At 33.5% G+C, this 27727-nt stretch overlaps 2 protein-coding genes and 1 long non-coding RNA gene across 3 annotated transcripts; all 3 read left to right on the forward strand.

The window, feature by feature from the left end:
- The first annotated feature begins 9069 nt into the window (after positions 1–9069).
- Positions 9070–10764, forward strand: LOC128170659 (uncharacterized). Its single transcript, XR_008241875.1, has 4 exons — positions 9070–9253; positions 9957–10067; positions 10442–10508; positions 10611–10764. It is a non-coding gene; the product is annotated as an uncharacterized LOC128170659 (long non-coding RNA).
- A 7856-nt stretch (positions 10765–18620) lies between these two features.
- Positions 18621–21291, forward strand: LOC128174289 (uncharacterized; the record flags this gene model as incomplete). Its single annotated transcript, XM_052839874.1, has 2 exons — positions 18621–19179; positions 20702–21291. Coding segments are annotated over exons 1-2 (909 nt in total), but the record flags the coding sequence as incomplete, so codon positions are not given.
- A 21-nt stretch (positions 21292–21312) lies between these two features.
- Positions 21313–27156, forward strand: LOC128170617 (uncharacterized). The gene is made up of 5 exons (XM_052836395.1): positions 21313–21828; positions 23442–23574; positions 24015–24154; positions 24429–24603; positions 26151–27156. The coding sequence occupies exons 1-5, from the start codon at positions 21322–21324 to the stop codon at positions 26408–26410; spliced, it is 1215 nt and encodes a 404-aa protein (XP_052692355.1). The 5' UTR covers positions 21313–21321; the 3' UTR covers positions 26411–27156.
- Positions 27157–27727: the final 571 nt, after the last annotated feature.

Here is a 27727-nt window from a genome sequence, read left to right on the forward strand (position 1 = left end):
TTGTTCCTTAAAAGACATTAAAGAGAATGAAATATTAATAGTGATATTGAAAATTAGAGTCATAGTAGGTATACTAGCGCCCCCCCCCCCCCCAACCACCACCACCACGGATTAGAAATTTCATGATTTGGGGGGGGGGGGATTGGGCAGGTAAGATTGGAGTTATTGGTATACCCTCCCCCACGGATTAGAATTTTCATGATTATGGGAATTCTTGTGAATATTTTTCATGATTAGTTTAGCCCCCTCCCCCTTTCAATTTGCTTCCGACGCCACTGTTATTAGAGTACATGCAACAAATTGTTATATAGGCATCGGCTGAATTAAGAAAATATCTCCAAATGCATCCTTATCGCTACCACAAAGTTGTGACAATACCCCCCCCCCCCCCCCCCCCCAACCACGCGAAAAATTACACGGGGTCCGTCAGCTGATTTGCAAAGTTATCGATAAGAAAAACAAACTATTTAAAGACATTGGTTTTGAGATTGTGATGACCCGGTAATATGAGACATAAGAAGCGACACCCTCTTTAAAAAACATGAATAAAAATTCCAAAGATAAGTTTAACTGTCGTGAAATTAAAATGTGTATACATTTTTTTAAGAAATGTTTCTTTGCATTGTCGGCAATATATAAGAAAAAAAGCCTATCATGCAGGTAAAAATTTAGGTTTTTTAAAAATTATTTAAGAAATTATTACGGGAGTGAGTATGACGTCCTGAATGTCGGTTCAATACAAACTCACTTTGTGAAGTTGGCTGATAAAAATTTTCTGGAGAGCTAGTATAATACAGCTTTACAGCCACTTGTGAACTAGCTGCAGGTCTGTAGCTCCCTGTCTAAAAATACAGATGGACGATCTTTGAGCTACAGTGCCTCCCATAGTAAAACTTTAATTTACGGCACACAAAAAATATGCGCTAGTTTTTTTTTTTATTATTATTGAAGATTGTGTTATTATTCATCTTTCACTTACACAACAACAAAAAGTATAAATACATGTAAAGTAACATAAATTTTTCCAGCGAAAAATTACCAAATCCTTGCAGGTCGTTTATTCTATCTAATTCAGAAAAATAACAAGAGTAAAAATGGGGTACTCTATATGCAATGTTTTTGCCCAAAAATGACTAAGTTCAACAGCTGATATTTTTATAAATTATCAGAAATCAAAATCCTAGCAATTTGCATACTTCTGATATATATGTATAAATGATCTGCAAAAGAACAACTTCCTATCTTGAAAACTGTTCGAGGAGTTATCGGTACAATAAGGGAACCTTTTTGACAGCCACTCGCCCGTCTGCAATTTTTACTATTTCAATAATCGGAAACCCGGTTAAAAATTCAGTCTCAAAATTCTTAGAATTCAGAAGCATTGGAGTTACAAGGGACCTCACGGCGGTCTTCGAACCCCATGCCGCTCAAAATATATTTACCCCCTTAGGAAATTTCTTGATCCGTCTCATTTCTAGAAAAGAGTATGCATTTACTTATATTCCAGTTTAAATTACATGTCAATTTTTTTTTAGAGATATAAGATATTAGGCATTTCCTTTAATAATATCATGAGAATTATATTACGGAAATAAGCGCATTCGTCATATCGACAACGATTTTTTTTCTACATGAACCTCTTCCTGTTTGGTCCAGTTTCAATCATACCTCAATTTTGTTTTTCTTTTCTAAAAATAATATCCGTGTTTTCGATAGAAAAGGTGTCGTTCATTAAAAGCTTATTGCAACAGTTTAGCTGAATTTTATGTTTATTTTTCGTTCATTCCGGTCCGGATGTTACGGCATGCCTTTTCCCGCAGCAAGGCAGTTGCCATATAAGGTCATGTCAAAATTCGACAAACTTGTAGACTTTACATTTGTCAATTTGTATCATGTCAGATGTGCTATTGTAACGTGCAAGGGGGGTCACTGCCTGTGATCCCCGCGGGCCCGTACCCGAGATAGAATCGGATAGCCCTGATTGCTGCCAATATTTACAAATGCAGACTTAAATCACCGCTCCTGCACATATATAGGGACTCAACGTTACGCAGGCAGGGATGACCGCACACCTACGCAACTAAACAGGTACCAACGTTAACGCAAGCAGGGATGACCGCACACTTGCGTCAACAACGCAATCTAACGCAAGCAGGAAGTGCCGCACACTTGCACTAGACAGGCCAGAACACCAGCAGGGATGACCACACACTAGTGCTCCGCCGCAACCACCACCAATACAAGCAGGGATGACCGCACACTTGTATCAATGCGATACAAAGCAGGGATGACCGCACACTCTGTATCGTATGTTAGAAAACACGAAGATTAGAAAGAGCAGGGATTTCCACACACTCCATCTAGCCGTACCTGCTCAAGTTTAACCCCAAACAGTCGTTTCTCTTTACGCAATAGACACTGTCCCTATATATGAGCCGGCCTAAAATAATTCGAAGTATCTAAAAATGGGAAATCAAAAATAAACAAACTAATCCGGCCGAACCCAAAACTACTTACGCAGAACAACTTATATACATTGAATATTTATTATTGTATAAAAATAATCATCACAATAATTGATTAATTATTGAAAACATTAATTAAAATAATCAAGAATCAATAAATCAAAAGGAAAAAACTCGTGCTATAAAATATGTTAAGAAGCTGCCCGCTTCACTATTGCCGAGCCTGAAGTTACAAACGCAGAAACTTCTGATTGAAAGTGTGCAAAGTTGAAGGTTTAATTAACTAATGTAAACAATAAAGTTGCAAAATGTGCATCAGGCGTAATAACTGAGTCAAATCTTACAGGTGTTTATGCCCGAGTTTTATAGGTTACACGATCAGAATTACACATATTCATACTCAGGCTCACACATCAACACGATTGCATATTCGGATTTACAAGTTTACATGTCTGGATTTTTGAACACGATTACCCTCCATAGAATGTCCCTACTATGGCTTGCAACATTGGTAAACCGAGGGTCTAACTGAAGAACATTTAGTGTTCTCTCTATATATTTTTCATCAAGAAAAACTCTGTGGAAAAGCATTGTCCAAAAAAACTTATACTTTTCCTTTCGGAACGAGGTATTTCTTCTGTCAGGCAATGCTGGTTCAGAAGGTCACCACATTTGTCTGTTTCTCCCGTCTGTTATGCAGGGTTTGCAAAAAAAATGTTTACATTCATCACAGTTTTGACTTTGCGGGATACAGAATGTCCTCTCAAAGGCGTCAACACTGATGTCCTCATTCCAATTTGTCTTTTCTTCACATATCATTTCTTCTAACTCCCATTCATTAAAATTGATGAATTGAATCATTGATTCCCTTTGATCAGAGTTCATCCTCAAAGTAATTATACTTGTGTCCTCAATTTCCTCCATTTTGTTACAAGAATGATAGCCAGAATTGGAGGGAAAGTTTTAGGGCATGGGGTACCAAAGGAGATTCCTCTACCATGGCATCATGTATGTGGCTATTTTTATAAGCATTAAATTCTTATTATCTGTCCATCAAAATTGTTATTAAATATTTACATGGAAATATATTCCAACATAATAACTATCACAATATTTTCCCAGCATCCACAAATATTTTGATCCCCACTGAGGGCCCATCCCGGGAGTTGGGCTGATTATTAGATTTATTGACATTTGGCGGGATGCACGGAGTGCCTCCCCACTGTGAAAATATTTCAACTTCCCATGATTCATTGTAACTGGTCCATTCCATTTTATTTCTACAAAAGGGTAAATTGTGATTTTTGATGATTGTTTTATTCGAAATATATATACAAACCCTAAGGTCTATACACTTAGCTCTGTAATAATGAAATCACTTGATCATAAAGTGTAAACTTTGAATCATATTTGACTCATAAATATACCTATGGAAATAAAAATATGTATCCTGGTACACCACATGAAAAAATGATCAAGTCCGTATTATGAAACGTAAAAGTGCAAGCAATATTACATTTCACAACATAGCAAGTAACCATTGTAAAGATATTAGAAGACTTCAAGAAAATGTCAGAAACTATGAGAAAACGGCCAGGTAATTTCAAGTTTGAGATGCCGATTACCGAGGGAAAAAAAGCAGGAATTTATGCAAAATCTTCAAAATGTGAGAGGAGTTTGGGTCAGCAAGTTCGGGAGACCAGTTAATAACACGGACATCATGGAATCATTGCTGGATACCTGGAGACAATCTCTAAAAACGAATGATGATGATTTTAAATCACCTGCAACTTACACTAAAGTAGATAAGAGTCAAGTGAAGCTGGATTTTTTGTGACATCATTGCAAGCTGTAAGAAAACTGATCGATGTTTCAGCATCCCACGGGAAGTACTGTAAAGGGACTCTTAAAGTAAAAAAGGTCACAAAGAGTAGTCATGTGAGTTCATTGAAATTAGTTTATACCAGGGGCAATAGAAGAAAACATTCCTACATTTGGGCATCATCTCCATATCTACCAAATGGGAAGTCTCTTGTTAATGAAAAAATCAACCATGCATTTCTATGCAGTGGAATGTTACCTTCTCATTATTCAAAAATTCTGTAATGCAGCAGGACTTGGTGTTCTCTCCGTTGAAAAAAGGGACGCATTTTTTAAAATGTTTAAACCAATTGTACAAGAAGAATATGAAGATTCGTGCAACACTGCCATTCTTAAAGACGTTGGAGTATATGAAAACTTGGATGGAATAGACATAATTACTGATGCACGGCATGGATGGCGAAAAAATGCGCAAGACACCAGTGTCGTTGCAATTGGGGAGCGATCACATAAAGTTCGTAATTGTGCTCATGTAACAAAGGCAGAGGATCCTGTTTCTCAAAGACATGAGACAATTAGAACACGAACAATTTATGAAGATTTTGACAACCTGGACATTTCTGTGAATGTGCATACTCACGAGAGGAACATGGCCATTAATAAATATGTAAGAGAACGGGAACTTTGCTTTACATGTAATCAAAATGATCTTTGGCATGGCATCAAAAGTATCAAAAATGCCTTGACTAATATTTTAAGTGGACCAAGATACAATGAAAAACCTGGTCCGAAGAATTTGTCGATAAAGTGGAACCTACTGCGACACATTTTTACGGGCAGCAAAGCATTGTGAGGGCAATTCTACTACTTTGAAAACTTTGTTGGACACCATTGTTGACCATTACCAAAATTACCACAAGCAATGCCACCCTAGCTCAAGATGTAAACAAAATCCAAATTATGAACCATCAAAAGTTGTACTTGAAAATCCTGTGGCAATTAAATTACTCAAAAGTGTTATTGTAAATTCCTCAATTTATAAATATCCAGATCATTTCAATTTAGGGAGAGATACATACTATGTGGACAGTTTTAAAAACACTTTGAATGTCTATCAAGACAAAAGAATAGCATTTGGAAGTGAGCAGTATAAAGTGCCTGCTTTCCTTGGAACTCTGCATTAGAATGAAAATGTGAATTGAGAACATACTTCAATATCATTCAAGGCTGATCCAAAAGCCCAAAGACGCTTAAAGGGCAAACAAAACTATGAAAAGAAAACATTTAATTTTAGAAATAATATATGGATGCGCTAAATAAAATAAATATACTCAAAGCGGGGAAAAAAAATAGTGAAACCATGTGCTGCTGTCTTTTATTTCAACACGTGTCTGTGCTATGAGGTATCTATTTATAGCTTCACTCTGTAGTCTTATCAGTTGGGGATGTGGCCTTCTCCCTAATATGCTTAATTGCCCTCCGTACGGATATTCAACTAGGTCAGATCCAGCCTTTAAGGATATACATTTGCAACCTAGTTTGTGAACTATCAATACATATATCATGATTGTCGTGTCAGGGTAAAACACAAAGCGTCATGGTAGTGGCATTTAAAATGTTGTCATATATTATCCGATTTATATCATAATGTTATTAAACTACATAACTATTCTGCATAAATAGATGCCTTTTTTATATGATAGTTAAACTCTATTGATATGTTGTAAGTATACCGCAACAGTGATGCGTAGAAAGAATATTGAACCCGCCGGCTTTCCATACAATACTGGATTCCCCGTTGGGGTTGTCAGCTGATCTTAACATGTCAAGTCACGAAGCAAAACCAAATAAAACAACTAAAGCAGTATTGGTATGTACAGTTTGCAAATATCTTCTAATTGTCACAACATGTTATTGTGTGCCATTGACTAAATATGCGTATTAATAGCACTACTTATCATGTAATTGTAAATTCGTGGAAGCCATTTTTCTTTTCATTCAAATTCCTGATAGATTTCAAATACAAGTCGCCACTTTCCTAAACGCTTATTGTTAAATGAATTTAAATCGCCTTAGGTAAAGTTTAAATATGATATTAATCAGAATCATGTATTTTTGTACAATTTTACATGCATATAGTTTCTTGACGCGAGATAACGTTTAAATGGATCACTTTATAGATTACACATTGTTCTCGGCGATATAGTATGTCCATTTAAAGTTTTTGATATAGAAAAGTTTTAATCTGTGTACGTTGTTCATTGATTGCTGCATTAAAATCAATTTAAAACAATGCAGACTCCTTATTGTAAAGGGAACAATAGTGTGGAGCAAACGTTGCTCTCAGTGTATATTGCACGTTACATAATGCATAGAAAATTATAAAAAATGTTCGCTGATAACATATATTAGTTTACGATCCGTACATATCATGAAATAATAAAAAAAAAGCATCTTAATAAATGATGAAGCTGGGATTTCTTTTAACGCAAAGAACATCCAAGAATGTCAAACACACAAATGGAGTCATTGATGTTTATAAAAATAAAGAATGCTTATCAATACCCAAACATTGGAAACTCATCTTTCTGACATGTTCAGTTTTAGATAAAGACAGAAAAAACAACGTATGAAAAATGGGTCTTTTACTGCTTTGTGCGTTCCTTGTCAGTATCGCTTTTAACATCGCAACAGGAAACACTGTAAGTACATGTAAAAAAACTAACCTTAATATTTCCGTTTGTGAAAGTTTAAATTTAGTCTTTACATGTGTTAATCAAAAACAGTAATTATTTGTTTATATATGTGTGACCTTACAGTTCGCATCCACAACATTGATGAGTTGGCAGGATTTTTGAAAGGTTTCTTTTTTATTCATAAAGATTGGATATCTTCTGTTTTTATAAACCTCATTTTATTTAGTACGTCGATTTCAGGTTCATCGGTGAAATTCTTTGGTGTCTATTTTTTCTCTTAGCTTATATGCTTGCTACATGAGACTTTAAACACTGTATAGAATTACAAAATATTGTAGGTTTGACCACAATTTATTCATTATATTAAATTATTCGATATTTGTACATAAATGTACATCATGGTTCATACGATGTTCATTTAAAACTATTAAATATATTCCGATATTTCTATTCTTAAATGCCTTTCAATACAATGTTAAAACAATTATTTTACGTTTTCGAGAATTTTAGACGTAAAACATTTTAATATGTCATTACAAAATCAATGTCTTAAATAATTTTAATTACATTTCTATCAGAGGACCGTGTTTAAAAACAAACGCACATCGGCTAAAAACGCTGCATAAATAGCATTGGCCAGACTATAATGATAGCGTTACAAGCATCTGGCTCAAAACAATTTACAAAATAAAATATGTTTAATGATATCATTTACTTTTATTGCATGTACATATACGAACATATGCATTTGCAGCATATGTAATCAAAACAACATCAAAAGCAGATTAAATGCGCGGGAGTAAAAAAGATCAAATACTCACAATGGTTGCTGTTTGCATTATGAAAGCATAATTAAAAATGTCAAGAGAGTAACAGAAAAATGATGAAAATTCACATGAAGTGTCAATCGTATCATTTCAACATAAAAACAAACACTAACAAAACAGAGAGCTACATATACTTCCCCTAAGAAACATTTCAGAAAAAAGATTCAATTGCATTTTGATAGTTAAACATATCCATTGTGTTGGTGAGGTTGAACTCCTTGTACATGTAGCGTGTAAGAAATGTATAATATAGATAGGTTTCTATACAGATGTTTCTATACTGCTGTGAATTACAAGCAGTTTTCGTTAGAAATAGAGAAAACCATACATTATGAATGTCAATATTGTAAAATAAAATATTGTAAAATAAAAAAAAAAAAAGTAAAGGAAAACAGTTGTTTCACTGTGCGGGGATTTAATCATTTTGTAATGCAGATGTTTTTAAAGTATGAGTGGGAGGTGTGATTTTTCTACAAACCCCTCTTATATTACATTGTTACCCGTAAATAATAAAAAAAAATACAACAAACATACATAAAGCCAATCGCTGATAACAATAAAATAATGAAAATAAAGTAAAAATGGGTAGTCATATTCTGTTAATACACAGGATGAATCTCTCCCATTCAGTCAACTGAATGTTTACTGAATGGTCTGGAAATGTGACTGAATGGCATATATGTGCCATTCAGCCACCTTTTAGTTACCATTCAGTCACGTTTTAGTTGACTGAATGGCAGAGATTCATCATGTGATATCTATAAAAGTGAAACAAAAGACTAAAAATAATCATGTTTAAGGTCCCTTTTAATGAGAATAGCAGTTTTCATTTTACTCTATATGTATATTTATAATTTTCATCAGGTATATGACAATATGAGAGAGACAATTTCAAAAACTAGAATTATAAGGATTTAAATGTTCAGATAATATTGAATATCATTTTCTAGAAATCGAATCGAATCATTTTCGATTATCTCATTTCCGAAATTTATCAATATTTATTTTAAAATCACTTCCATCGTACGAACACCATCTGTCTATTTTGGAACCAGTCTGTTCTTTTAGCGTTTTATTTACTTACAGTAGAACTTTATTAGCATTATATGTACCAGATCCTTACCAAAATATTAACAGAGACTAAATTCTCATGACAGTGATTCAAAACGACAAAATTAATATAAATGTGTTAATGTACATAAAAAAATCAAGGTTGCAACTAAAACGGAATATGTTCTGTTTTTTCGAGTATAGGTTAAACCTAACCCTTATCGATTTCCTGTTTATCCTGTTAACGAATGTCCTAGAAGCAAAAATGAGTTTAAAACAGCAGCACAAAGAAGAAATTGCACCAGAGGCTTACGATACCTGTGTTCCCCTAATAAATACATGTCATCTCTAATAGAATTCTGCACAGACCGACCTAGAAGTCTTTATGAAAAAGGTATAATGACAAATAATTTCTATATGATAATTATTCATTATTCATGAAAATAATATGACAATAATACATACACTTACAAAATTTATTTTAAAAAGGAGACGTCGTTTCTTTTTGTATTGCATTTTAATAATTGCTAGAGCAAGTTGAATGGCAATAACGAAACTTATGTAATAATTTCGGCTATAAGACGGTATAACATTTGTTATGTTCAGTCAGCAACAGCTTGATATGTAAGATTTAGTAAAATAAAAATTATGACAATGACTAACATGTAATCATGTATTAATAAAAAGACACCAATAGTTCATTCCCATCAATGTTTCTGGTTATGAACAGTTACATGATTAATATCCCATAATATTTACATTTTCCGGTGTCTTTGCATGTGATAACACTACGTATCGATTCTGTACTACATTACCCATAACTTCAAATGATGCCAAATATAAATGCCATTGGGGTTTTCATATTTATATCTAAAAATTCAATCGTTCGATAGTTTAATATTATATAAATACAATTGATAAGGAATCATTCTTTCAATATTATGAGGTGATTATTTCGGTCGGGTCGTGATTTATCGTCAAATCTTTCACAAAGTCCTTCGGACTTTATTAAATTTGATCACGCTCCGACCAAATTTATCACCTTATAATACTCAAAAAATGAGTCCTTATTCTTTAAAAAAATGAATATTTTACAGGCAACTGTGTGTTACTTGAAGGTACAGGTGACCTGGACCATTACAGCTGTGTAGAAAAGTTCAATAGTAGCTGTCCTTCGGAATATTATTATGACGAAGATATTTTTAAATGTTAGTGATCTTTTCTTAAAAACATTAATATCTTCGAACTTAAGATTTTTTTTTCAATCGTGTATTATTTTTAAGTCGAAGTATGAGGTCGGTGGTAAATGCTGTTCGGGTCTAACAATGCCTTTTATTTGAAGTTTTATTTGGACCGTTTGATAAGAATGTTTTTATTCATGTGAATGCATGTACTATTTTAGGTTATATTAATATTGATAAAATCATTAACAGTCGTGCCTTGTTTCTTTTAACAAAAAATAGAGCAAAAATCATATCCAATTAATTTGAATAAAAAAAAACAGATTTAGATACAGTTTTATAAATGACTATAAAATATTTATTCCATTCCCGACATGTAACATGTTTATGCATCTTAACAGATCCAGCATGCCTAGAAATTGATAAGCAGCTCCGATGTTTTGCTGCTGATAATGATTGCAATAAAAGGTATTATTTCTAAGTTCCCAAACCATATATGAAGTGCATATGTTACTTTGGCATACCTTTATGACCACTTAATATATATTTGAAGCTTTTTTCATATTTTAGAGATTTACCTACAACAGAAACCCATCTCAACATTTCTAGAATGGAAACTGTCGGGAAAGAAACTTTTAGAAGAGAATCTCCTAAAGTACTTGCAATTGTCTATATAATTACTGTTGTTTCAGTTGGGTTTATACTGATCTGGATTATTTTTAAAAAAAGAAGAAAAGGTAAAGTTATAGATATAACATCTTTGTTGTACAGTCAATTTTAAAGGTTTTGTGTTTAAATAACATTCCATACAGCTATAGTTGTATGCATTACGATTTTTTTTTATCATACACTCATCGAAATCATATGATGTTTTATCAACCTAAAATCCCACGTCAAGTAGTATTGGCCGATAACACAGAGAGTGATAACGATCTTACAAGCTTGGTTGATATCGCTTCTTTGTGTCCTCGGTCAATATTGCTTGATATGGGTCCATATAACCACATAACCCCCACATCAACCTAGAAAGAAATCGATAAGTGTAATATATTTCAAATACTGGGTTTATTTTGTTTCTTTATGTTTTCCTGTTTTTAGTCCCTTACCGGTTTCACCGGAGGGGACTATAGCTTTCCTCTGCGTCCGTCAGTCCGTCTGTCTGTCTGTCCGTCCGTCTGTCTGTCCGTCCGTCCGTCTGTCCCACTTCAGTTTTCCGCCCTTTATTTCTTTATGCGTTTGAGTAATACCATGAAATTTGCTGAACAGCTTCAAAATGTCAAACTTCAGATCAAGTTTACATTTTTGTAGCGTCTGGTTGACATACTTTTGAGAAAATTATTTTTTTATATTCCAATTTTTTAATGTTCGGGTTCGGTATCGGGTTCGGTGTGTAATGATTAAACGAGGAAAGTATGTAGTCAGTAATAATATTGTGCATTACTTTGACCATTCCTTTTATTGTTTCTAACAAAACAAATAAGTTCTCTAAAATAGTTTCAAGCATTGTGGTGTTAATTTATTCGAAAGGGTTTTTTATATATTTGCAATCGGGTTTGTTGTCGGGTTGGTCTGTTGAGTCGGGGTACAGAAGACGGTAAGAATGATATTCTGCATAACAGTGCATTGTTTCCAAAATTTCTAAAAACCGGAAGGGGACGTGTATTGCTTACGCAATACTCTCAGAATGCTTGATTTTTTTTTTTTTTTAGTTTTTAACGCGTTAAAAATTAGATAAATGAATTTTGAGTTGTTATATTGATAGTTGTCACAGCAATTATTTGCTGTTATTTTGTACGACATTGTTGGTCTGATCATCAGAAATGCGGCGCTTGTCATGTTACTTGTGTGGACGCACTCTGGGAGAATATATTCAGGTTGCTCAAATCCCGATCCCTAGATGGTAGGGTTTGGTCAAAATTGGAGATCCACTATTTTTTCAAAGAGATATAGATAAAATTAGATGTGTGGTAACGCAATCAATGCCCCTGAAGGTGACAACATTTTCAAATGAACAATCCAATATGACATTTGTTTGATTTCAGAATACCTTACATGTATGAGTCCATGAATATTACTCTTTGTTTTAAATTCAAGATGCTTAACTCTGTTAGAAATCATCGGAGTTCAAAATTGACCTGTACCAAATTCCAACTCAGCCCGTAAATCTGTAAGAAAAATCCATATGTTAAATTTGCGTTAAATATAAGCAATGGTTGTTAAAAAATCGTCCGAAATTGGTTTTCCCTTTTTTCAAAGTTCAAGAAGCATAACTTCGTCCAAAATCATTGAACCAAAACTGAATTCATACGTAGCCCGAGTATTTATAAGATACATCAATACATTAAATTCGAGTTGAATATGTGCAACAGTTGTTCAGATAATGATCGGAAAGTGAATGATGACGGACTGACAGGAGGACGGAATAACGGAACGATTTCATTTCATGGCGGGGGCATGACAATCTACATTTCTGTTTTCTCAAATACTAATCGGTCAGACTACATTTAACACATGTGGAATCGTTCTTGGGTAGTGTAGATTCAAGTTTGTTTAAATAATAATCCCCGTAGTAATGATTTGGTCAAAATATGGGAATCCTTTTTTTTATTTTGATCAATAGATGCATAATGTTGAAAATCTTTTTTTTTAAATTTCCCAAAAGCAAATTGACTAGATTGGTAGTAATTTGTATGGTAAGATAGATTTATGTTTGTTCAAATCCTAATCACTCGAAAGATGATTTGGCATAATTAAGCGAGGACGGAATTATTAAAATGGAAAACATTTTATGAGTCTTAAAAACTCACGAATGTGTAAATATATGATTTATTTATGTGCAAGCCTCAATACCTTTGTTGTTTTTAAATGTTTTTACTGTGGCTCGTTGAATACAACAGCAGTTTCAAACTTTGATGTGGGTGTCTATTTATATAAATAGTTGTTTAAAACCTTAGGAACAGCAACTTGAAAGCTTTCTGATACATATATGACTATAAATTCATCCTGAAAAAAGGCTTAACATAAACAAAGGAATATAAAGAAAAAAAATAAAAATCGTTTTAAACTTAATCTATTTAAAATGTGTTCTATATATTTGTATATAACTCTGAAATTTTGATCGTTTTACATATAGCACTTCAGTTGATCATGTGAGCCGTGTCGTTGTTCATGTTTAAGAAAAAGGTTTGCTTAATACTACACTTTGTAGGTATGCACAACATAATATAACCATAGTCTTTTTTAATGTACACAATTTATAAAAAGAGTGAGATATAATCTTGTTGAATAGTATCTTTTATTTATAGAGCAAGGCGAGTGATATAAAAAGAAGGATGAAAACAAGACAAATAAAGATCCAGAACTTAAGATTTTTCCCTCTATAATTTTTTATCGAAATGAACCATGGTATCAAATACAAATTTACATTACTTAGAATTTATCAAATTATCATAATGAAAAGGTTTACAATTTCTCCACCTGGATATTTTGACCTTTTGGCACTGAAAAAATACTATTTTTATTCATAAACGATTTAACATGCAAATAAATAATTTAAAAGTCTCAAACTTTTTCTCAAATTCTGACAGAATTTTCAAAGAAAACTTAAATATAAGAAAATAAAACCAAAAGAGTGGGGTCTTTAATGTAAAGTTTGAGATATGGCATGAAATAAGCTAATTTTAGGGGGAAATTGGAGTTGATTGTTTCTTTACTTTTATGAAATATCACTTAAACATGCCAATATATGTCGATAGAAAATATTGAAATACTGTTGAAATATGTTTTTGGAAACAACACGAAGATATCCCAATGCATAAACTATCTGAAAATTTGGTCTGCACGGAAAGTAAGAAAGCCAAAATGACAGTACTCTAAAACAACTGAGTTATTAAAAAAAGGTTCATTTTCTTCTTAAAAACCTTCCACCACAAAATATAGTCCCTTACTACACTCTCTAAATATGGAATTTTTCCTTCACTATTTTATTCAAAATAGTTTATTTGGCATTGTAAAAAAGGAATTGACGAGTAGAATTCATATATGACATACAATTTCCAGACTTGAGGTGACACAAAATGACTACCCTAAATCAGAGGATCAAACCTCTTTAAATACATCACACCATTTAATTTTTAGACGCCTTATTTCAAAGGAATTAGCAGTTTTGGGTATTTCCAAGTAGAAATAATTACTTCAGATTTGACTTGCATTAAACTATACTTCATTGTTTGAGGTCAGGGAGAATGTTAAAGGGTGGGGGTTCTGAGGTAATTTAGTGAATGACAAAAAAGTAAAACTTATAAAACTGTTTTTGTAAATGCATTAGGCTTTTTCTTGCATAAGTCAATACCAACACTCAACATCAAAACAGGGATGGTGTTAAACAACTGTTTGTATACTTGGAAAAGAAATAACAAATAAACGAACATTCTTAATATAAATTTATATAATAAACTAGAGCTGTCGAGCTCGTTGCAAAGAAACGAGTAGGTCTTCCGTCACAACTTCGTGTCGCGAAAGGATTATCCATCAGTCTGATTAAAACACCTCCTTCTTCTCACACTTATCAAAGCCTACTAGACCCTGTATTGATAAAAGGTCATCTTTACATGATAATTTCATCTTACCAATTAGAGCTTTAGAAAATTGATTGAACTCTTCAAATGGAGGCAAAAAAATTAAGTCATGCCTGTTTTCTATGTAACCTCTACATTGAATATTGCACCACTCATTAAACTGATAAAGGCATATCTTTGCTAAGTATGAGTTTATTTAGATTGTATGCAAATGTGGAGATCAAGTGGAGATGATATGTCATTGATACAGGTCTATCAGACCCTGACGAGTGTAAGGAGAAGCGAAATGATTTTAATGAGACTGGATTATCAATAAGATAATAGTAAGTTCAAAAATCGAAAGAAAGACTCAATTTCAAAGTATTATTTTCATACCAGGTAAGTTCTTCGTTTAGCTTACTTCACGATTAGGATTACTTTAAAAAGCACATCACATATGTACATGTATATAATTAATTTAATTATAATAAAAGTGTGTGTGTGTGGCGGAGGGGGAAAGACCCCAAAAAACGATTTTCTGAACGTTAACTTAGGGAAAATTTTGGTTGCGAGAAAGTGGGACATTGTTCCCACTTGACTAAAAAGTACTGTTAGCAAGCTCACAAATGATACCGCCGCTAAGAAAGAAGTCATTATTCACGTATTTCTCTATTAGAGAATAATGGGTACTTCTTTTTCTTATAGTGAGTCAGACAAGGCATGGTATATTTACAGGTCACAAGTAATCTTTATGTCAAACTTTAGCTTTTACTCGTTTCCATTAATACAAGATATGATACATGTTAAATATGACTTTGAGCTCGCGCAACTGACCCTGGGTCAAGTTCATGACACATCATCGGTCGTAAGGAATCTTTGCAGGGAATAGAAACTCCCAATAATTTTCCTTAAATGACTTAGAGACAAATCATTACACACTCAGGTCATAAGCAATCTTTGTGTGAAGTAAGAAATTCGAATATGGACCGGAAACAAATTTTGCACTTTTCCTGCCGATGAACTTTACTTTGTACAAATGACTTTGGGTTAAGGTCATGACGTGTTGTCAGGTAATAAGTAATATTTGTATGAATTAAGACATCTTCCACTATTTCTTCATCAGAAATATAAATCCTTTTCGCCCGTTTTGTGCGGCACAAAAACGACCTATATTTTTCAATTATTTCTATCATATCACATAAATAAACATGTAAATGTATGGTTTGTATGCATATTTGAGTTCTTCTCATCATCGTCGGAAAGGATAGGAAACCCTTGGGTTCCAATGATGTCTTTTCATTGGCATTTGTCAATTTGAATCACTAAATGATTTCCAAGTGGTAAGGTATCAAAGCTTTTGAGATGTTACATGTAGATACTGAATTTCTAAATTTAAGGTTACGAAAAGCAACACTTTTTTATATAGTAAAACAAAATCTAAAATAGCTTTATGTACTCGTACACATAAATAAGAAGATGTAGCGAAAGCCGTAAAGACTTTATTTATTTCTTGTGTTCTAGACTTTTTCAGAATTAACAAGCTACAAGTCAACAATCTCCCATTTTGACAAGCCGTATTTAAAATAAAATATTTAGCTGAGTTTTAAGTGACACAATTTGCATTACAACCACATACTACACAACTTCAATGATTTTTTTTATCAATGTGCATATAACAATAGGTAAGATCCCAAAGAACATATATTAATCGCAATTAAGTGCATATATTTTTGGGAGGCAAAAATGTCGCTATATTATAGTCTGCAGGTCTTTCAAATAAATAAGAAACTGTCGTCACTTGCAGTACATTGATGATTTCTATGACGACCGACTTCACTGCTTAATGTATTCGTATATCATTACTTCTAATCCTGAGAACAAATTTTATTTCATTTTGGATTTCAAACTGTTATTTCATAAAACCAGAGACATAAATAACATTAAGTTATCTTTGTCTCTGATAATATATTTTATTCTGTTCATAACTACCGCAGTTTAGTGTGTTTAAAAGGTTAATTTTTTAGCTACATTCTCATATTACGATATCGCACCTTTAATGTGAGGTTGATTTACATCGAATATGAATGAAACTGATAAATCTAAACAAATCGTGTTTAAAAACTCACGAGAACATTCTAAAAATAATCACTGAATCCCTCAATTTCGGACAATTCTTTTATCGTGTCAGCCTGTATCGCATGTGTTAATTTGGTATTTGATTTTTTATCCTTCCTTTAACGCTTGGAGAGTGTTTCATTTTCTAAATTCTGCTAAATAATGCTTCCAATTTTGAGCTCACACTCTCTCTCTCTCTCTCTCTCTCTCTCTCTCTCTCTCTCTCTCTCTCTCTCTTTCTCTCTTGTGCAACCTTAAGAAAACGTCAACTACTTTCTACGATATCTATAAAACCTCTCAGCAGTATTTAACGGACATATTCGTGGGTAAATAAAAAAAACTTAAGTTGAAACACAAGTCAATCTTATATGTAGCGGTCAAAATCTCGAAAAAACAAATAGTTGGGATCGTACAAAAAATCAATAAACATGCACGTGTGATAAGGTACATGTAAAATAATACGACGCTACCGCGGATCACTTGTCCACTCGCGCGGGATTTCATTGGCTATGTGCTAGGGGTGATCATCATTTTAAGGTTTAATCTTTGTGGTTTTTCGTTGTTTATCTATACCATTATTAATATAGTTTTAGGACTTACAAATTCACTATTGATTTATGTCTGACGATGTTTCTGATTTGGAATAATATCGCTTTTATCAATTTTCAGAAGGACTTCTCGATCAGTTTACATTCTAATATTTGATTAAATAAATTGAAGGTGAACAAACTTTTAGAACATATATAAAATTGAAACAGTTCTTGTACATAAACACAAACAAGTATATCTTGTTCTTAGATAACCGCTGACATCTAGGTAGTGCAGCCGCGACCGATCTCCTCGGCCGCAAATGAGGGATCGGATAACTTACGTAAAGGTAAAACACACATAGAGAGCCCAGAACCCAGGAATATTTAAAATGTTTGCAGTATGATGGCTAAACTCTAATTAATTTAAGTTTTTTCTCTTAAATCCCACAGTTGATCTATCTGTCTGATACTTCTTCAGTTTGAGAATAGCATTGCTTTTAAGAATAAACAGAACGATTTCTTATTTGACACTCTATCGTTTAATTCATATTAACAAGAGTAAGCTTTAATGTGTATTATTCTTGTGTTTGCGGCTAAATAAAATCACATATGACAGTCGCGATTCTTATGTATTAGATAACCGCTGACCGCCAGGTAGTCCAGCCGCGACCATGGCGACCGATTTTCTCGGCCGCGGGCGAGAGATTGGTTACGTGATGACGCACACAACTAAGAATTTAGGTCGATTTGAAATGCTTGCAGTAAAATGACTCAAATCTATTTCATGGAAGTTTTTTATCCAAGTTATGTATCTTACTAGATAAGAAAAAGAACGTTTATATTTTCTCGTTATCGTTTTCTTAACGGTTGTCCACTATTAGACCTAAACAAAGGTGACTCAAAAAAAAAGGCTGTAAGAAAAACATGTACACGTATACTTTTAAGACACTTTTTTATGGAATGCCATAGCTGCCTGAAGGTCGCTTTTATATTATATGAGGTGGTATAATCATAATATGAAGTGAAGAACTCATTATGTATAGTGGTTATATCATTATCTTCAGTGATGACTTTATTATATGCAGTGGTTTTATCATGATATACAGTGACAACATCATTATATGTAATAGTTAAATAATGTAATGAAGTGATAATATCGATACATTATGTTGTAAGTCATTCTATGCAGTTGATACTCCATTTTATACATTAATAAAATCTTTCTATAATCTGATAAGTTCATTATATACAGTTCTAAACATAGTTTATGTGATTGTGCAATTATTACATTATATGTGAAACGCTGCATGTGCAGTGCCAAGTTCATTTCAGTCAGTGCGACACCTTCACATAAAATGAAAATTTTATTATGTGTAATACTTACATCATTATATTATACGATAATATCATTATATATATATTAAAATCATGCTATGCAGTGGTAACATCTTTATTTGAGGTGGATAATAATTATATGCCGTTGTTAATTCGTTATATGAAGTGTTCGTTTCTTTATATGCTATAGTCGTTTCATTTTATGCAGTGGTAACTTCTTTATCATCATCTAAACTGGTCCTCTTAAACAGTGAAAAACGCGCGGAGATCCAGTTTAAAGCAGCATGGCGTCGCCAATAGTTGACGTGCTTGAAGAAATCGGGCTGCACACTTTAACTCGCAGATTTGAAGAAGAGAAAGTGGAACTTCAGGACATACAATCACTATCTGATGCAGACCTTAACAGATTAGGGGTTACAACAATTGGAGACCGAGTGAGATTACGATGTCGATCTCGAGCGATGGAGGAGCGCGAGCCAACGACATCAGCACCGGCTCCTCCAGCTCCATCACGCGGACCATCGTTCCTAAGTGCTGAAAATGTCAGAAAAGAGAGGGATCTATTGTTCAATTCCCGAAAAAGAAAAAACAGAAACGAATTAGGTAGGTGTAAACAACAAATTTGTTTGGAAGATGGCATTGTCGTATGCCATATGCACATATACAGTACATATATCCTCGTGTGCCCATATTTGCATATTTGGTTAAAAATTGACCAACATAGGTAATTAATTAATTGATGCATATCACGATTATCAATCATAATTGGCATTATTATTCAGTCCGGGGTGCAACTGAAATCCAAGATATTGAAAAATTAACTGATTATATTGTCATTTCTACTCTGTAACTACATAATGTACACTGTACACATCTTTTTATTTTTGTAAATATGACTTGTTTTAATCAAATTTCCATTCCAAAGTTATAATTCTTCCAACCCATTTACTTCATAGTACACTATAATCCTGCCATGGTCCCATGTGTATAGAAACACCTTGACAGACAGTTGATACCAAATGAATTTGTGCGCCCTGTAAAACTTCTGAGATAATTAAGTGCGCCAAGACTTTTTTAGGACATGGGGGGGGGGATATGGCAATATAGTGTTAATGCATATAATGTTTAAAAATCTTCTCTATTCTCAAACTTCTTTATAAAAAAAAACTGACTAATAATTATATTTACCAGGAAGTCCTCTACTGAAATTTTAATTTTCATGTCCCCTGGGGTATGGGTTTTGACTCTAGGGCAGGGCCAAAATGTATGTATAGATGTTAATGCATATATCGTTAAAAAAATCTTCTTCACCCCCACACACCTGAAAGGAAAACTGAATTCATGATTTAGTAGACCAGATCTTTTAGTTTTTCACCAAAATTATAGCTAGGTTTCACAGTTCTTTTTTAATTAAATATGGTCGTCATTACAAATTTATGATTTTTCAATTCCAGTATGAAACCTAATTAATAAGATGCATATATGAGACTCCATGACAAGTTTGTGTATGGGATATATGCTACTCAGGTGACCGTTAAGGCCAATTGGCCTCTTGTTTATGAAACATCTTGATATTGCTTGCTCCTATTGTCTGTGTAACGGGATGGGAGAAATAATGATGAACCAGACCAGACCAGATTCGAACCCGGCCGCTCTGATTCTCTAGTCAGGTGCTTTATCAACTGAGCTATCTGGCGCTGGTATTCAAACCGGTCTGACCGTCACATTCCTCCCCCTTATATGATCTTTGGCCTCGAAGATAACCCCAGGCTCTTCCCCTGGCAGGAGTTAACCTGTCAGTTCCACAAGTTGGTCACAGCACCAAATGTAACGGGATGGGTAAAATCATGATGGACCAGACCGGATTCGTACCAGGGCCCCCTGAATCTCTAGTCAGCTGAGCTTTCTGGCGCTGGTATTCGAACCGGTCTGACCGTCACATCTGCATAATTATTTCGGACAGGGCAACTTTCAAACATTAGATAATGCCTGACATGACGTCAGGCAATCAGCTGTAAACTGCATGACTTAACTCCATGTTTTATGGCTTTGCAAATTAGTAACTGTTATAATTATACATGTATTAATGTATCACCACCTAAGTATCTTTTTTTATATCATGCAGGTATTTGTACAGGAAGAAAGAAGGAAAAGGGCAGAAGCTGGACAGTTTCTGTTTTATGCCTGTCGGACAAAAACTGCAGTTTTGTCCCAAATTCAGAAGTTAAGGAGTACCTATTAAAAGCAGGACTGGGAATGAAGAAGATAAGATTTAATGTGAAAGATGGACAAACTGAAGTATTGAAAAAAATTTCATCAGATGAAAAAGATGAAAATGATGAATGCATTGGATTTCCTGCACTGAAGAATTGTGGAGGCTTTGAACTTATGAGAAGCCAAGCAAACAATCGAAGTTTAAGTACAATTGAAGTGGAGTGGTCTGTGAAAAACTTAAAAGCTTGTATTGGCTCACAAGGGAAACTCTATGTTAGACCTATTCAAAGCAACTTGTCAACTTCATCAGTACAACAAGAGAAAACCACCGAGGAGTCGAATGTAATGTTAATTACTGAAATTTGTAGAGAATGTGGTCAGTCAATTGCCATATCAGAATTAAGAGCCCATTGTGAGTCCTGCATTGGTGAGCACCAAGCACCATCAGAGAAAACAGATGAGAAAAATGAAGTATCCTTTCTAGAGGATTTACCCGACCCTTTAATAGAAACTTTCACAGAGTCCATACATATGACAGAACCAATACCTATACCCATCATTAGCAGTTCTCAGAATATTGTTTTTTCTGATTCACCCAATGCTATTACTGGATCTATCACTTTTCCAGTCACAGAGCCAGTACCAACTAGTGCTCCAGCAAATTCTGAAATTGTTGTGGTATTAGATAGATCAGTATTTCCAAGTCAAAGTGGAGGAAATAATGAGTTCCAATTAAGCACTGAAGCTGAAACATTGAAACATGAAGACAACCATACAGAAAGCATTTCTAATATTGTGGTTAAAGCTATTAAATACTGCAATGAAAACTACATAGAAGATCCAGTAGAAATACTGAAATATTTACAGTCAGTTCTTGTCACTGGACGAAAATTAGATATTGTAGATCTCACAGAAGCTCTTGAAGGAGACACTAATTATATATGTGTGGACAGATCTAACATTTTAGAGACAGCTTTTGAAGAAATTAAAGGCTTACAGGATCTACGAATGACTTTGGAAGTTCAGTTTTATGGAGAGGTTTGTTTATATACAAATATGAAAATAAGAAATATACATGAACATAAATTTTAGTACCAAAATTAAGTCTTTTCATGCCAACTTTCCATTTTAGATTAATTAGGGCCACATTTATTTTTATGGTTGAACTCTCGAGAATATTCTAAACATCATTTCTGATTGCAAAAATATCCATCCAACTTTATCATGCAGTTTAAGATATATAAATTATATAAGATTTTTAGATCAACCGAGTCACTCGGGTGACCTATTGCAATTGGTCTTCATAATGCGTTGTCCATCATGGCTGGACAGCCAATGTCTGTTAACTTTTTCAGCTCACCTGAGCCGAAGGTTCAAGTGAGCTTTTTTGATCACCTGTTGTCCGTTGTTGGGCCGTCTGACCATCTATAAACTTTTCACATTTTCGACTTCTCTATAACCACTAGGCCAAATTTAACCAAACTTGGTACAAAGCATACTTATGGAAAGGGAATTCTGAATTGTTAAAATAAAGGGCATAACCCTTTTTAAAAGGGAGATAATCACGAAACAGTGAGTATATGTTGTGTGTTTTAAAATCCTCTTCTCAAGAACCACTGCACCAGAAATGCCAATATTTACTCAAAAGTTTACACTTCTTGTTAAAGCCAACCATAAACCATGAACTAATACTGGGGTCTGAGAAAGGGGTTCAAAGTTTAAAAGAGATATTATAAATAGCATATGCTTCGAAATAGAATTGTACAAGGAACTGTTACTTAGGTGAGCGATGTGGCCCATGGGCCTCTTTCTACATTTTTAACCATAAAAACTGTTTTCTTGAAAACTTCAAAATAATGTACAAAGCTAATTGATACCATTTTTGGTTTGAAGCATGTCTAGAATAACACCTCCACTGCTTCATGGATGAGGCATACAAACATGCAAATATTGGCCAAAATTTCAAAAAATTTCTTCACTACTCATACACATTTTGGAAAAAACTAAAGGCTTAGTTATGATGTCCATGATGATGAAGCACTCTACTAAAATTGTGAAATATGTGGCCCCATTGCATTGTATGCATGTTGTGTGCATTATAAATGATTGGATTTGATCAAAACATAATCTTATTGAATTTCAAATAATACAAGTCAGCATGTTTAGACACAAGTTTTGATCACTTACAAGTTCTTCATCCTATAGCAGTAAATGATAATTTATAGATTTAATAAATGTAAATGAAACTGCATTCAAACATTATAAAAGATTGACCATTAAAGGGTTGCAAGTCTTAATTTTATTTTAAAGTGTACCATGTTTGCCCCCCCCCTTTTATTCATATAAATTTCTTGAACATCAAATGCAAAAATAAGACTCTGACAGTTCAGTCTAAGAGCTGTGGTACTCAGGTAACCATCTTGTTGGGTTTTTTTGAAATGGGGAAGGGCTATTCAAGTAATAATTTAAGGAATCATGAAAATGTAAATATCATGGAATCTGACACCATATCCATCTCATTTCTGTCATTTTGTTAAATGTTTTATGACTATTCACAAACTTTAATCCGAAATACACGTGTCTGCTAGCTAGTCCTTGCATTTAGATTTGTATGAATGTGATAAAAAGAATATATTATTGTTTGTGGTCAGGTAGCAGCTGATTTTGGAGGACCAAGAAAGGAATTTTTCCAGCTAGCCTTATTGGAAATTAAAGAGAAATACTTTGACCATGGATTAAGACAGCATTTATCCGAAGATTATCTTGTGGTTGGCAAACTTCTTGGTAAGCAGTTGTTGGGTTTTTTTTTCTTCTTTTTAATATGGTATATGAATACTGTTTAGTTTCACAAAACATTTTCTTTGCTCTGGATTAAAGTTTGCATACCATTTTTACTGTTCAGCAATTTGGATCACTGCATGGAACATAGGTCAAAGATGAATATATTAAATAGCACTTTATTAATATTGATCAATAAAACAACAGCAAATGTGAGCAACAAGGTGCCTGGCCTGGAATTTTTCAGACTAACAGCAATTAATACACATAACTGATCAATGGATATTTTGAGGAAATTTAAGGTGGTTGATCAATTATATATATTGTGTTTGCTTCACATGGATTATAAGGTTTATTGGACCAGCCTTGTATTTTTGTTTTATTAAAAAAAGGTTTGTCATCCCTTTATTTAGTTCATATTTACAGTGTATATATAAATTTTGTAGCCCTGAGCATCCTACAAAACGGAAAGTTGCCGAGATTTTTTGATGAGGACTTGCAAAACAATTTATTCTCCGATTTACCTGCTGAATCATCATGCCTCACAAACTTGAGAGCTGGCTTGGATTCACTTGGATTATATAAGGTACAATACATGTATTGATATATTTACTACATGTATTTACAACTCAAGTTTAATGTATGTAATAACAATAAACAAATAAGTCAATTTGATTCCCAATTAACCAATTTGAAAAAAAGTTCTCTTTGAAGGAGATCCCTCCATTTGGCTGTGCTTAATTTTAATTTTTATGAGAAGGCAAAATAGAATAATATTGCAATTCTTAAAGGTGCATTACATTACATGATTTTTGAGTGATGCAAATACTGTAAATTTTTAATTATTTGAACCTGTACAGGTTGGAATCAGTTTACCAACATTCAGATATTTGCTGCAGTCATCATCAGTCAAATTAACAGTGAAATCTCTTATCAATCTACTGTGCCCCAAGTTTGCTGAAGAAGGGTCAAATACCAGGCGATACGAAAATTCAGTTTATGCAGCTTTTACCAAATACTTGAGAGAGGTTGCAAGTAAGCTCAGAAACAATCTGTTTTATCTCACCTGAGCCAAAGGCTCCGTGGGCTTTTCTGATCAAAATTTGTCTGCTGTCTCTCGCTGTCATCATTAGTGTTGTAAACTTTTCCCATTTTTTTTTTCACAAAGCATTATTTAGTGAGGGGGGTTAAAAATTGTTCAAATGTAGGCCAACCCAAAACTCTTCTCCTCAAAAACCATTTGACCAGAATATCAATTAATATTAAAAAGACTTGAGAATGTTTCCACATGAAAACATAACTCATATGAATTAGGATACATGATCATAGAAAATTAATATGTTGATCAGTCACAGAGTTTGCATATCAAACTAATTAAGCTTCATTGATTGGAGGAAAAAAAGTTTGTTTGCAGAGACATTTGCAGTTGCCATTTCAGCTATCAGTGCCATGAGGGGCAGTTTAGAGTGAATGTGAAATTCAGAGAGAAAATGCTGTGCCTGCATGGGCAAAGTCATGTGAATTCATGTACATGCATTTTTGTGTAATAATCGATTTCTGTGAAATATTTCTATAATGATTACAGACATATAATTCAGAAAATGTGGGACTGCTGGACAGTTTTGTAAGCAGTTCATAAACAGTTGACTGGGAGTTAATGAAGCTGCTGCAGTAAATAAGCAGTGGCTAAGTAGTTTATAAAGCTGTACATAAGCAGTTAAGATATGAAATAATCTTTCCAAAACAACTGCTTATGAACTGCTTAAGAACTATCAAAAACTGCTTATCAACTGTTAAAGGCTTATGAAACTGCTTATTTTATTAAAGGGTTTATTGTGGTTCCAGCATGCCCCTAAGCAGTGCAGAGAGGGTTTAGAAACTGTTTATTAACTGTTAAGGTTAAGAAACTGCTTAATATTATAGTTAAACTGCCTTAATCACTTTGCCATGGGTAGGTTTAGTTGCCAAACAAATAAGAGAAGTAAGAACTAGCAGTATATCATATATTCTTTTACAATATAATTAAACGGTGTTTCACAAATACTGCAGTTAAATGCAAGTCAAGTTTACCTTACATTTATGGCCAAGTTTATAATGTCAATTTTAAAACCTCATGAGGAATAGCTTCATTTTCCCTGCCAAGGATATCCAGATATGTTGTAACTAATGTGATGTAACCATAGTCCGATTAGGGTTTGAAAATAGAGTCTAAAATGCAAAAACGAGACTCTCTGACAGGGGGCTATGGTACTCGGGTCAAGGCCTGTGGACCTTTTATGAAACATGTACCTGTCTTTAATAAACATGTACAATATTTAAAAACACTGGATGTGATGTTGTTCCCAACTCTGCAGTCAAACTGATGTATCATTTATGTGGCAATGTATAAGAAAACTTCAAGTGACTTTTAAACTCTGCATGGGACCTCTTTTCACACTTTACACTTCACAATTTATCACACTTTATAATTTTTTTAATTGTGTTTTTGAAGAGAGATGTTGCCACTAAAAATGACCCACCATTTTGCTTTTTCACTTTGATTTGTACACTTAACTTATATATATAAATTAATTTTATTACAGGTGGAAGGAGAATGCCAGTTACTCTCAACCAAATTTTACAATTTGTGACCGGTGCATCAGAAGAACCTGTTCTGGGTTATTACATACATCCATCGATTGAATTTGTTGCACCATTGAAGTCATTTTTGCCTACTTCAAATACGTGCAGCAATGCGTTGAAGTTACCAAGACCTACAGCAGACATGCCATTGCCAGTGCACACAGATCTTTTCAAACTCTATGACCATGGATTTTCCAACTCATACTTTGGATTATTTTAAAAAGAAATAATTTTTCTGCATTATTTTCTATGAAAAATTAAATGGTTTAATTGTTTGATCAGCCCAAACATTTCTGGGCTGTCATATTTAAAACTTTATTTTTTTTAAATCTCCCTTCATTTTAACTTAGTTCACTGCTTGCCGCTTGGTCTTTAAACATAATACACAGTGTAGTATATTAATGTCTGGTGACCATATCATATCTTACTTATCAATTTAAAGGTAATGCCTCAGACACCTCCCAAAAGTAGATTACTATATTTGAAACATCATGTGAGCTATCCTGATCACTTTTTTTTTTAGGTCATCTGACTAAACCTTTTTACATTTTCTATGTTTTTTACTGAACTACTTAGCCATGGCAATGTAGCAGTAAGGCTTCTTTAGGTGAAGGAATTGAAGTTTTTTTGTTTTTTTTTTTAAATGGTCAATGCCCTCTTTTAAGGGAAGATGATAAAGAAATGCTCAATTAAGATCAAGAATGTTTATGTTTGAATGAATACTAGTAAAATTTATGTATTGAATTGCATAATTGTATTTGTTATTTTGGAACTTGTTACACCTGTAAATATTTGGGGCAAAGTTGGATTTATTAGTTAGATGAGCAATGTACCCCTTGCTATATGAGCCTATTATTTTGCATTGTCAACTTAAAGTGATTTTGAAAATAGTTCTAGTTACTGTGTTCATATAAAATAATAGCTCTATGTGTTTAAGTTACACCAGTAGGAATACCGATTTGTTAATATCATATACTTAATTTTTTGGATTGTTTAAACATAAATCTCATTTTACTTAACTTTTTTTATTTTTTGAAAAATAGTAGTTTTCTAAAATGCAGGAAAAGGGTGGTTGAAATGTTTAACAATTTTTTTTTGGCATTGGGGGGGGGGGGGTGTAGATCATTGAACACAAAATATATGAAATTTATCTTTTTATACAGAGTATACCCTGTATTATAATACAAAGTTACACAATTCAATTACCATATGTTGAAGTAAATTTATCAGGTCTCCCAAACGAAGTTTAGAGACATTGTTTTTGTACAGTTTCTCCTTTTTCTTTCTCGCCTCTAAACTTGTCCATTGCGTTTCTCGGACGTGGCTGAACAGAATTGTGCAAAAATCTATGATATGATAGGCCTGCATATCTTGTTGTGCATTACGTTTTAAATTTTTTTAATTGGGGTTGGTCAATCATATTTTGGGGGGTTCAAATGGGGGTGGAGTCTAATATTGAATCTTATGGGAACAATTTTACACTTTATTGTAAATAGTTATATTTTGAAAACTGTTAAAGATATTGACATGGGGTCTT

This window comes from Crassostrea angulata, chromosome 2 (assembly GCF_025612915.1).
Source record: "Crassostrea angulata isolate pt1a10 chromosome 2, ASM2561291v2, whole genome shotgun sequence".
Taxonomy (NCBI): domain Eukaryota; kingdom Metazoa; phylum Mollusca; class Bivalvia; order Ostreida; family Ostreidae; genus Magallana; species Magallana angulata.